The following is a 12,058-nucleotide window of genomic DNA, read 5'->3' as shown; positions in this document are numbered from 1 at the left end:
TATAGTAAGTTGTACCGAGTCGCTTACAAAAAGGCAAAGTAAAAGGGAGAATTGCAAGAATTGGTGGAAACTAGTTCTTTACTTGTTTGTGAGGAATACCTGCTATAAGAATCCTGCACCTGGAATGAAACCAAGAAGCAGAATTTTAATCCCTCAAACTGTGGATTTTTTAAATTAAGCTTTACTCTAGGGAACCTTTGCATTTTGTAGATAAAATGCATGACACAATCTTCTTCTCGACCCCCTAGGTACTGGTCATTTTTATATGCGTGGATCTACATTGGAGATTGCTTATTAGAATGCAGAAGGGGATTGGGGAAGAATGATGGTGCTTCCTGTATGCCATTTGGCTGTTCACATTATATTTGAATTCATTTTATCGTCCTGCTGCATTAGCATTCACCAGAGCCACCTGCTTAGAAACGTGTGTTGTGTATTAAACTATGTACCTGAATTACAGTACTAAGCTTCAGTTGTCTCTGGTATTTGCACAAGGTAATTTCTAGCAGTAGCTGAAAATACACACATTTGTCATAAAGTTGGCCACAGGTCTGGGCGTGGGACGTTTTCCCGTTTTAAGTGTCGAAAATTTAAAAGCTTTAAAAATATATATTTTAAAAATCATTATTGTCTTTCAAAGTGGCAGCGGTAAGAGAATGTGATCATGGAGCACATACTATCTGACATATTTATTCCCTCATCCTTTCAAGGATCTGATGATCCCTTCTCTTTACACACAACCATTTCTCCCAGAAGAAAACAGCTACTTAAACCTTATAACTTCATAGCCATGAGTGGTTAGTGACACATGCAGGAAAAGGAGCTGTGGAATTTGTCTATTTGGTAATAGTGTGGAAATTTATGAAGAAGAAGCGCGGTGCTAGCAAGTTTTGGCACTTCCCAGGATAAGGAGGAGGTAAAATGTAAGGTGATATGGGTCAGAATAGGTATAAGACTTAAGTGGTGTCACTCTTTGTAGCTTTGCTCTCCTGCTTCAGAATTCCAGAGTTCTCATCCTGAGCTGTTTCAACACTGGGCTAGACTTGATCAATGTTACGTTGTTGATCAAGGGCAGAACAGACGCGGCATTTCCATCTTTCACAAACTCATGATGCATTCCATTTCTCCTGTCCCTCCCTATTCCAGAGAGCAGCCCATCTTCACCACCAGAGCGCATGTGTTCCAAATTGACCACACCACCAAGAAGAACTGGGTACCTGCAAGCAAGCAGGCTGTAACTGTTTCCTACTTCTATGACAGCACAAGAAACAGCTATCGGATAATCAGTGTGGATGGCACCAAGGTAGGAGGTTGGCGCAGATACATTTGGCATGCTTGCAGAATTGAAATATCACTGAAGTGGGAAAATTTGTATGAATGTGGCTCATGTACATTTCTCTCTCTCTCTCATATATATATATATATATATATATATATATATATATATATATATATGAAACTTTAATAGGCTTGTCCATATTTCATAAACTTTAGTTGTTGCAGGAAAGTTGGGGTGTATGGTTAATCGTGAAAACGTATGCATTTCATTGGAAGAAAAGCATAGGACGACTAAGAGAACCTTTTACTTACCAACTCACCTGATAGCCACAGGCAGCCAGGAATTTCTTGCAAGTGAGTGCTGGAGGAGGAGGGACAGACCTTTCTGTTCTTCAGTCTGTTTGGATTCCATCTGGCTGTGGAAGACAGGAAACCCATCTCTCCTTTACCAGTATGTTTGATAAAATGTACCGGTAGGTTCCTCCCCCAATGATACACACAATGTCTGCTAAGAAGACAGCTGGCTGCTGAGAGTTCCCTATCCCATAATAACCCTTGGTTGCCAGCATGGTAAAACAGGCTACTAGTCTCTTACCAAACTAGTCAAACAAACAAACAAACAAACATCGCTATCAACTTTTTTGAGCTTCTTCCTCTTATTCCAGCCTTTTAAATTTGAGGTAGCTTGGTAAATTGTCTAGTAAGGTTCTCATATTGTGTCAGTGGTGGAGCTGAGGAGCTCTTTTCAGTGCCTAGCTGGGAAATTACTGGGAGTTTTTGTTAAGCTGTTCTGTGGGTTCTTAAAGGAAGACATGGATTATGAGATTGTAATTTTAGTGTTGCAGAAAAGCTATGATCAGTAATAGCTCTTTGCTAACGGTATTTCATAAATACATTTTAATTGTGTGGGTGCCTTACTTAACCGTTTTGTTTAATGGACAAAGGGATATTGCTCCTCTCTTTCTCCCCTCCCCCTTCCAAGCAGAATTGGTTGTAGAAACTTATTTTGGAGTTAAAAAGATGGGAGTTTTAGCTCAAGGTTTGCATCTCTAGACAGAGAGATAGTGAGTCTAAGAATCTTTGATACGGGATGTTGTTCTGGTTGGGTTTTTGTTGTTGTTGCACTACTTAATGTTATGACTTGAGCTTCCTAGGCTCAAGGTAACTTCCAAAAACTGGCTGCAACCTTTGCCTCATTTTATGATCACAGCAGTGGTCTCTGGCGTCATTCAGGCATAGCAGCGAGCCATATGCCTGCAACATTGTCTCTCCTTGGGCCAGCCGATTGCTTACCTTATTTCTGAGTTTTAGGCAAATTATATTTTGCTGTTGCTTGCAAACTGTGGTTTGCACAAGCCATAGATTGCTCCCCGCCACAACCAACGCATTCACGCAGCACTAAACCATGGTTTGGCAGTAATGTCGCCTCCATCAGGAACCCTATTTCCAAAGGTAATCAGGGATGTGACTTGATTGATTTAGATGATAATGTAATGCTGTGGAATTTGACCCCAGTGCCCTTGTAGTGAAACCCTGAAGTTTTAACATAAGAAGCTACCTTATGCCATTGGTCTGTCTAACTCAGTGTCATCTACACTGACTGATGGCGGCTCTCCAGGGTTTCCAAACCCTGCTTGGAGATACCAGATTGAACCCGGGACCTTCTGCATATGAAACAGGTGTTCTGCCGCTTAGCTATGGCACCCCCCCAAGAGAAACGCAGGGAAGGTGTATGTGTAAAGACATCACAGAATAGAACACACGGAGGATTAGGAGAAGAAGGGTTTCTAACCTATTTTTAATACCACTTGAGCCAGTTACAGTGCTAAATGCATTTGGGGGGGTGTGTGTGAAGTTGTTGACTCATAGGAACATGGAAACTGCCTTCTGCTGAGTCAGACCACTGGTCCATCTAGGGCAGTACTTCCTACAGCGACTGGCGGTGGGTTTCAGGGAAGGGGACATTTACCATATTTGTCGCTCCATAAGACACACTTTTCCCCTCCTAAAAAGTAAGGGGAAATGTGTGTCTGTCTTATGGAGTGAATGCAGGTGGGAGGCTCTACTCAGCGCTCCCTTTAAAGAGCCGTGTGGAGCGTGTGTGCTGCTCTTGGGGGCTTTTCCCCAAGGAGGGAGAAGGGCAGCCCTTCTCCCTCCTCGGGGAAAAGCCCCCAAGAGCCGCACACGTGCTCCAGATACACTTTAAAGGGAGCGTGGTTCTTGGGGGAGCCTTCTGCCTTAGCCGTGCGCAGCCTCTTCCGGACAGGGGGAACCTTCATCCCACTGCCCTGAAGAGGCTTCGCATGGCTATCCCATAAGCCAGGACAGCAAGAGGCTATCCCAGAAGCCAGATCCCTCTTGCTGTTCTGGCTTCTGGGATTCAGAATATTTTTTTTCTTGTTTTCCTCCTCCAAAAACTAGGTGCATCTTATGGTCTGGTGTATCTTATAGAGCAAAAAATACGTACATCTCCAGCTGGATCTTCTGTAGGTAAAGCTGGTGTTCTGCCTCTGTGTGCAGGGCAAGGTCAAATTCTCAACTTGAAACTGAGTGTCCGACAAATTCTAGGTTACCCATGAGCAATTCGTAGGAAGCTTGTTTCTCTTGCCCATCAGTTGCTGAGGATAAAGAGGCATTTTGCACACCACACAAAAGCAAAGTGTTGCAAAGGGGTTTGCCATCAAACATGCATTGACAGGGTGCTGCAGCCGGTTGTGTATGTTTGCACATGTGTTCACACACCCACGCTCATGCGTGCAAACTTGGTTGCCACCAGTGGTGCGCATTTAAAGCTGAGCATTTAAAACACTGAAAGCACAAGGTGCTTCAGTTTCAAGAGTATGGTGTGCAAGTTCTTTTAGGTGCAAGGGAACTTCTGGGGAAACACAACTTAAGTCACCCCGAAAGAAGGTATTGGAGCACTTCACATCACTTGAGTGTGTATGTGCACAGAAAATAGTAGAACTAGCTTGAAAGGCAATATACGGAGAACTGCATTAATCATTGCAATGCATCCCTGGTTGCATAACATTGTTATAATTATGCAATAATGCTTTTGGAAGTTGTATAGTGGGTGTGGCTGTGACGGTGTGTGGCTATGACTATCACAAAATTCACCCACTTCTGAATTTGCTGCTATTCCACTGGTTGTCACATTCATACCGTGCGCAGTTTGGGTTAGATGAACGGCAGGGAGAATGCTCAACTTTCCTCTCCCCGCTGTTGCTTTTTCTGTGGGAAGTGGCCTTTCCAGTTTTAAAAGTTTGCTGGCATACTGTTGCATGCACCAACAATGGCCTTCTACCCTGAGGTAAATGGGAGTCTGTGTTATATACTCTGCAGGCTTGCTGTGAGTTCCAGTGTGCCTGGAATCTTCCGCTTAAAAAATAATAGCTGCATCTCTCAGAAAAGTTTGTACTAAACTTGAAAATTGCACCTAATATGTGGCCATTTAATGCAGACCAGACTTTTAAAGTTTTGACAAGACCTGCTGAGTGCAACTGGTCTGTTGCCTAGGGTAGCATGTTGCAGGGGCTGCAAAAGAAAAACACTGGTAGACAAGAAAATCTGCTTGTTTGCTGCAGATGTCTCTCTGAGTGTTAAGGGTGTTTTGTTTGAAAGTGTTACTGCGGTTGATGGTGTGTGGTTGTGCACTCGCTAATTCATCTTCCCTTCATGTCTAAAAGCACCCTTCACGTGTTACTTGTGGGTAGAGACTATGGTGGAATCTACACACATATAAAAACCATTCTGAAAATGGCTTTTCAAAAAAGCCTTTTAAAAAATACATTGAATTTTCCATAAGGCTCACCATTGCCATCTAGTGTCACATTGTATATTGCACTTAAAACACACTTAAAATGTTTTATTTGCAGCTGTATAGCTGAGTGATAAATGTGGGTACCTGAAGAGTGGAGTGCACAGCCTCCAACACTTGGCAGAGGAAAGTGGTACTCTTAATTTTAAGCGAGTTCAAAATTTGTTGATGTCATCCGATTTTCGGCTGCTGAGGCAGCTACTTCCATGTAATCTGTTGCCATGCCTTGCCACATTCTTTATTGATGTAATAACATCTAAATACATATTCGCCTTCAACCAGAAAGCACATTCCCACCTGGAGTTAGCATCAATTTGCACCAATTTGCATTTTCCTTCTTGTTGCCTCACCATCCATCTTATTCAGAATGTTAACATCCAGAGTATATTAGCAAGATTATGCTATTCAGTTTCCAGGTTGTATTTTGTCTAACCAAGTGATGCAACTGGCAGGTAAGTTCCTGTCAGGGAACTGACATCGGAGGAAAGGGAAGTGGTAAGGCTCCCAGAGACTGGGAGAGAGTCAACAGCCAAAGCAGGGACCAGCAGGGGGAGCGCGGGGTCTCTGGAGGAGGATCTCAGTAATGCTGAGAGAGACGCAGCAGCCCAGGCAGGAAGCAGCAGGGGAGAGAAAGGGGTGAGAGACACTTCGAGCGAAAATAGCGGGGAGGTGTCAGAAGCAACTGCAGGGAGACCCATACTTCGCCGGAAGCTGCCACGTCGTGAGTCCAGGAGACGCGTTTCCGTTAAGGAACTTCTTTGCTGGAAGCGCTTCCGCAGACAGCCACTGTCAGACTCTACTAGTGACTAGAGCAGACATGTCTGAGGAGCTCTGTCACACACAGAGGTTTGTGGGGTCGCACAAACTCTGAAGGGGCACAATTTTAAGCACAAGCAGCTAACCATCCCCTGACAGCAGTCTGACAGTCTCTGTACGCTGCCTGTGCAGGAGAAAGCATCATGAGCAACCCAGTCAGAACCGGAGACGCAGGGGTTGGAGCTGGTCCAAGCTTGGAGGAAAGGTATCAAGCTCTGGAGGTCCAACTTGCGCTGCAGACGGCGAGGCTCGAGGAGAGAAGGGCTCAGGATGCTGACAAAAAGGGGAGAACCACTCAGTTCCCCAGAAAGGTACCAGGATTGGTGCAGAAGTTTGGGGGGGACCCCAAGGATTACCATGCCTTTAGGACTGAGATGCAATATGCTCTGAATGTGCAGTTTGATGAGTTCCCTGATGAGGAATCGCGAGTTGCGTTCGTAATTGGGCATCTTGAGAAGGGGGCGCGGGACTGGGTTCGACCCCTGATGGCAACGCACAACGATATCCTAAAGGACACTATGAAATTCTTTCGTGCAATGGATATCATGTTTTCCAGCGATATTGAGGAAGGGTTGGTACGCAGACAGCTAATGGCTTGCAAGCAGGGAAGCAGATCTGTCCGTGAGTACTGGACTGAATTTACCATGCTGATTCACAGATTGGGGTGGGATTTATCGGCGGCACCCATTCAGATGCTATTTGAAGAAGGTCTTTCTTCAGCTGTGAAAGACGAGCTGGCCAGGAGCCCCAGGGCGGGGTCTATAGATCAGCTGACCAAATCTGCGCTGACCATTGGAGCGCGCCAGGAGGCAAGAGCCTTGGAGAGGCGGGAAGGGAGAGGGGAACGTTGGAAGGAGTTACGCATTCCAGACATTCCTGAGCCAGCTTTCCCGCCGGCAGAGCCGATGGAAATCGGAACAGCCCGCGCGCGCGCAGTTTCAAAGCCCAGTGAGGGGGCGAAGAAGGAGGGAAAGGGAGCCCGGAAATGCTATCTCTGCCAACAGCCAGGCCACTTTGCCCGAGTCTGCCCCCAGAGGAAGGAATGGCAAGGGATGGTGGGAGCGGTTGAGGGGGAAGAGCAGGGAGAAACGGAGCAGGTAAAAGCCAACGCCTGGTTGCCAGCAGGGCACTGCAGCCAGGCCAAAGAGCAGTGAAAGTGCCCCTTCCCCAAGTGCCAGTGCCAGAAGCTCCTCGACCTGCTCTAGTGATTGAAGTGTCGCTAGAGCTGCAAAATGGACACCCCCTAAAAATAAAGGCGCTGTTGGACTCAGGCAGCTCCTGCAATTTCATGAGCAAGGAGTTTGCTGCTGAGCACCAGATACAGACTATCCCTTTAAGCAACCCCCTGCAGGTGACCACGATTGATGGCAGGGAACTGTTGGGAGGAGGCGTCAGCTTGCAGACCGTCCCAATGATAATGAGGGTGGCAAGGCACACAGAACTGATAGCGTTTAATGTGGCCACCTTGGGAGGCGCTCCCATTATTTTGGGAATGAGCTGGCTAGCCCTAAATGATCCGCTGGTGGGCTGGCATCAAAGAGTGGTTTCCTTCGGTTCCGCACACTGCTTAGAACACTGCAGGGCGGAAAAGGGGTCAGCAGGGGCCCAAGCCACCCTAGCAGGGACGGAAGTGATGGAGAAGGGGAAGGTGCCACCACAGTATGCTGATCTCAGCGACGTGTTCAGCGAGAAGGAAGCGGACCAACTACCCCCGCATAGGCCCTTTGATTGCCAGATCAATTTACTCCCTGGAGCACAGCTTCCTGTAGGCAAGTTGTATGCCATGTCAGACAGGGAGATGCAGGAGTTGCGAGCGTTCATTGACAAGAACCTGAAGAGAGGCTTCATCAGAGAGTCCAAGGCAGCGGGGGGTAGCCCAGTGTTTTTTGTGGATAAAAAAAACACGGACAAGCCGAGGCTGGTATGTGACTTTCGGGCCCTAAATGCAGTGACAGAGCCGGCGGCTTTTCCTATGCCCAGGATTGATGATATTTTGACCAGGGTGCGAAAAGGAAAGATTTTTACAAAGCTGGACCTAAGGGGGGCGTACAACCTAATACGTATAAGGAAAGGGGATGAATGGAAGACCACCATGTTCACCCCTTTGGGGGCATTTGAATACCTCGTTATGCCTTTTGGATTACAAACAGGCTCCGCGTGTTTTCAAGCCTTTATGAACCATGTACTGGGGCCTTTGCTCTACAAGAATTGCGTGGCCTTCTTAGATGACGTGTTGGTGTATTCGGAGAATGAGGAGCAACATGTGAGAGACGTCAGAGAAGTGTTGAGCAGGCTGCAAGCCAACAGACTGTGGGTGAAACTGGAAAAGTGTCAGTTTCATACCAAGGAGGTGGAATTCCTGGGGTACCGCTTGTCAGACAAGGGGTTGGCCATGGACCCCGGCAAGGTTCAAGCGGTGCTGGAATGGAAAACACCCAAGACCAAGAAGGATGTGCAGAGGTTCCTAGGGTTTGGAAACTTTTATCGTAAGTTCATCCGAAACTTCGCCCACCTGACGGCGCCCATCACGGACTGTCTCAGCAGCAAAAAGAAGTTTGTTTGGACGGGGGAGGCGGAGCGAGCGTTTGAGGAACTGAAAAGGGCCTTCGCCTCTGACGAACAACTTCTACATGTGGATTTACAAAAAAAGCTGAGGGTCGAAACAGACGCTTCTGACAGAGCCATAGGGGCGGTGCTTCTTCTGCAGCCGGGGAAGGAGGGGTCAGAGTGGCGACCGTGTGCCTTCTTTTCACGAAAGCTGAACAAATCTGAGAGAAACTACACGGTGCACGACCGGGAACTTCTTGCTATTTATGAGGCCTTCCGGAGATGGAGGCACCTACTAATTGGTGCACAACAGAAGGTGCAAGTGTGCACGGACCATAAGAATCTAGAGTATTGGAGAACTGCGCGAGTGCTCAACCAAAGGCAGTTGAGATGGGCCCAGGAGTTCTCCAAATTTAACTTTGAGATTTGTTACGTACCAGGCCCGGAGAACGTTAGGGCGGACGCTCTCTCACGCAAACCTGAATATTTGGAGGGAGAGGGTGCACCCGAAGAGACCCATGTTATTCCCGAGGACCGCTGGGTGTGTGGGGCGGCTTTGGTGGGGCAAAGGGAACTGGTAGAGGGAACGGTGCAGGATGAATACGCCCAGGACAAACTCAGGGGTCTCAGGAGGGAGGGAGACAAACCCGGGGGTTTTGAGGAGAGAAACGGGGCGTTGTATTACAAGGGAGCGTTATACATACCGGAAGGGGAATTGAGGGAAAAGGTACTCAAGCAACTGCACGATAGCCCCACAGCAGGGCATTTTGGGCAACACAAAACCATGTGGCTGGTTACCAGGGAATTCTGGTGGCCCAAGGTCAGGGAAGATGTGCGTGAATATGTGAGAGGGTGTGACCGATGTCAACGAGCCAAGGGGGAGAGGCGGGCACCGGCAGGTTTATTAGAACCACTACCCACGCCGGAAAGACCATGGGAGGCAGTGGCAATAGATTTCATGACTGATCTGCCCAGGTCCAAAGGGAAGACAGCCATTATGGTTGTGGTAGACCTGTTAACAAAGATGGCCCACTTTATAGCCTGCTCACATGCGGTCACAGCAGAAGAAACCGCTAGATTGTTTGTGGAAAATGTGTTTAGGTTGCATGGTGCCCCCTTGAGGGTGGTTTCGGACCGAGGGAAACAATTTACTTCCAGGTTCTGGAGGAAGCTCATGAGCTTATTGCATGTAGAGGTGAATTTTTCCACTGCCCGTCATCCAGAAACCAATGGGCAGGCGGAAAGAGCTAATGGTGTCCTCCAGCAATATTTGAGGTGTTATGTGAATGACAGAGAGAATGATTGGGTGGAGAAGCTGGCGTTGGCAGAATTTGCCTATAACAATGCAGAGAGCGTCTCCACGGGGATGAGCCCTTTTTTGGCCAATCACGGGTGTCATCCCCGAGCCTTCCCAGGGGGGGAGGGGGAGAACTGGAGCGTTCCTGCCGCAGAACAGTTCGTTGAAGAAATGGAAGCGATCCATCGCCAGCTCCAACTTAATTTAAACAGGGCGAAGGAGGAATATAAGAGGCAGGCAGACAAAACCAGAAGGGAAGGGGAAAGCATTAGGGTGGGGGACCAGGTGTGGCTGTCCACCCAAGGGTTACCATTTAAAGGAGGTTGTAAGAAGTTAAGACCCAAAAGACTGGGCCCATTTGAAGTCACGCAACAGGTCAACCCAGTGGCTTTCAGACTCCGGTTACCGAACCACATGAAGTTGCACCCAGTGTTCCACAGATCATTGCTGTCACCGTATATAGGGGACAGAGAGGGGAGGGTCAATAGGGGACCAGCTATGGAGGAAAAAGAACACAGCTACCATGTAGCAGAGATTCTCGATTCTAGGTGGAGGGGAGAGCAAGTAGAGTATTTGGTAATGTGGGAAGGGGAGCCAGAGTCGGAAAACACCTGGGTCAGGGCAGAGGATGTAGATGACGAGGTTTTGATTGAAGCTTTTCATCAGAGATTCCCTAGAAAACCCCAGCCAGTGGCGAGGTTCCGGAGGGAATACTTCGCCACCACCGACGACGAAGAAGAGTTGGAGGGGTTCGATGATTCCGAGGTGGAGGAGGATTCAGCGAGTCGGAACGAAGACCGATGGAGGGAATTGTTCGAGACGTCTGAAGATGAAGAGGATTCTTTTAGGGGTTTCAGCTCCTCACCGCCCAGAGGAGAAAGCAGGGGCGGGGGAGAGGGGGGCCCTGGAGAGGAGGTGGATGTCAGGGAACTGACATCGGAGGAAAGGGAAGTGGTAAGGCTCCCAGAGACTGGGAGAGAGTCAACAGCCAAAGCAGGGACCAGCAGGGGGAGCGCGGGGTCTCTGGAGGAGGATCTCAGTAATGCTGAGAGAGACGCAGCAGCCCAGGCAGGAAGCAGCAGGGGAGAGAAAGGGGTGAGAGACACTTCGAGCGAAAATAGCGGGGAGGTGTCAGAAGCAACTGCAGGGAGACCCATACTTCGCCGGAAGCTGCCACGTCGTGAGTCCAGGAGACGCGTTTCCGTTAAGGAACTTCTTTGCTGGAAGCGCTTCCGCAGACAGCCACTGTCAGACTCTACTAGTGACTAGAGCAGACATGTCTGAGGAGCTCTGTCACACACAGAGGTTTGTGGGGTCGCACAAACTCTGAAGGGGCACAATTTTAAGCACAAGCAGCTAACCATCCCCTGACAGTTCCATTGTCAGGAAAACATTCAACAGATTGTGGAGAAAATAGGGAATGTCCCTATTAATAGACCTAGTTTAGGGGTGGGGAATCTTTTATTCTCTTGGGAGATTGCTAGCTGGTGATGGGAGAGGCACCCAACTTTTTTATCTCTGCTACCGCCTTTCCCCTCTCCTTGCCACCTGTCTGAAATTAGGCTGAGGATTACATGCAGACCACCTCTAGTCTTGTCAAATGGGGCAGGCTCCCATTAATGCTATTTATCTTGACATTGGCAGAACAACCTTTCTAGATAAGACTACATATAACCAGGGTCCCTTTTGTGACAGCAGTTAGTGGTACAGAGTACCAGCACCCTTTAATCAATCTATGACTAATAGCACCTCATTTTTATTTTTTGCAGAAAAGGCAATGCATATAATAGCTACATGTAATGTTTCATGATAGCTCTTGACCATATGAAAAACACCAGTAAAATCACTTGATTTCCCACCCCCCAGAAATCATCACCAATTAATTCATGAATATACTGCTTTATGCTGCAATAGACCTCTAGGTGGTTTACAAGCATAAAAGCCAATTGCACAACCTCAGAAATGTTAAACATCCATAATTAAAATGCACAATTAAGATACACAATAAAACAATCCCATTAAAATATAAACACACATAATTTAAATATGCAATGAAGCAATTCCATTAAAGCATGGTTACAGAGAAACTTTCCACCGTGACTAAGAAATTATTTTTGTTCTTTTACTAATGAGCATCCTTGCTGCTTCAAGAGGGATGTACTAAAAGTCAAAGAAAGACAAATTAAAAGACATAGAATCCACTTTGCGTATGTGTGTATTTACTATGGCATATGAGAGTGAAGATGAGTGTAATACTTAGAGATCAGTAGGACTGGTTTGAAATAACCTCTCTACATTGGACA

At 47.3% G+C, this 12,058-nt stretch overlaps 1 protein-coding gene across 1 annotated transcript in view; it reads left to right on the top strand.

Moving 5' to 3' along the window:
- The window catches only part of HOMER2 (homer scaffold protein 2), a 102,360-nt gene that overhangs the window by 28,185 nt on the left and 62,117 nt on the right, over positions 1-12,058 (top strand). The window contains exon 2 of the mRNA XM_082198732.1: positions 1,147-1,303. Within this exon, the coding sequence (XP_082054858.1) occupies positions 1,147-1,303 (157 nt within the window). The remainder of the gene's footprint in view (positions 1-1,146; positions 1,304-12,058) is intronic.

Source organism: Podarcis vaucheri (genome assembly GCF_965113315.1).
Source record: "Podarcis vaucheri genome assembly, chromosome: 14".
NCBI lineage: Eukaryota > Metazoa > Chordata > Lepidosauria > Squamata > Lacertidae > Podarcis > Podarcis vaucheri.
Note: the sequence above shows the minus strand (reverse complement) of the source record. Positions and strands in the feature narration are given on the sequence as shown.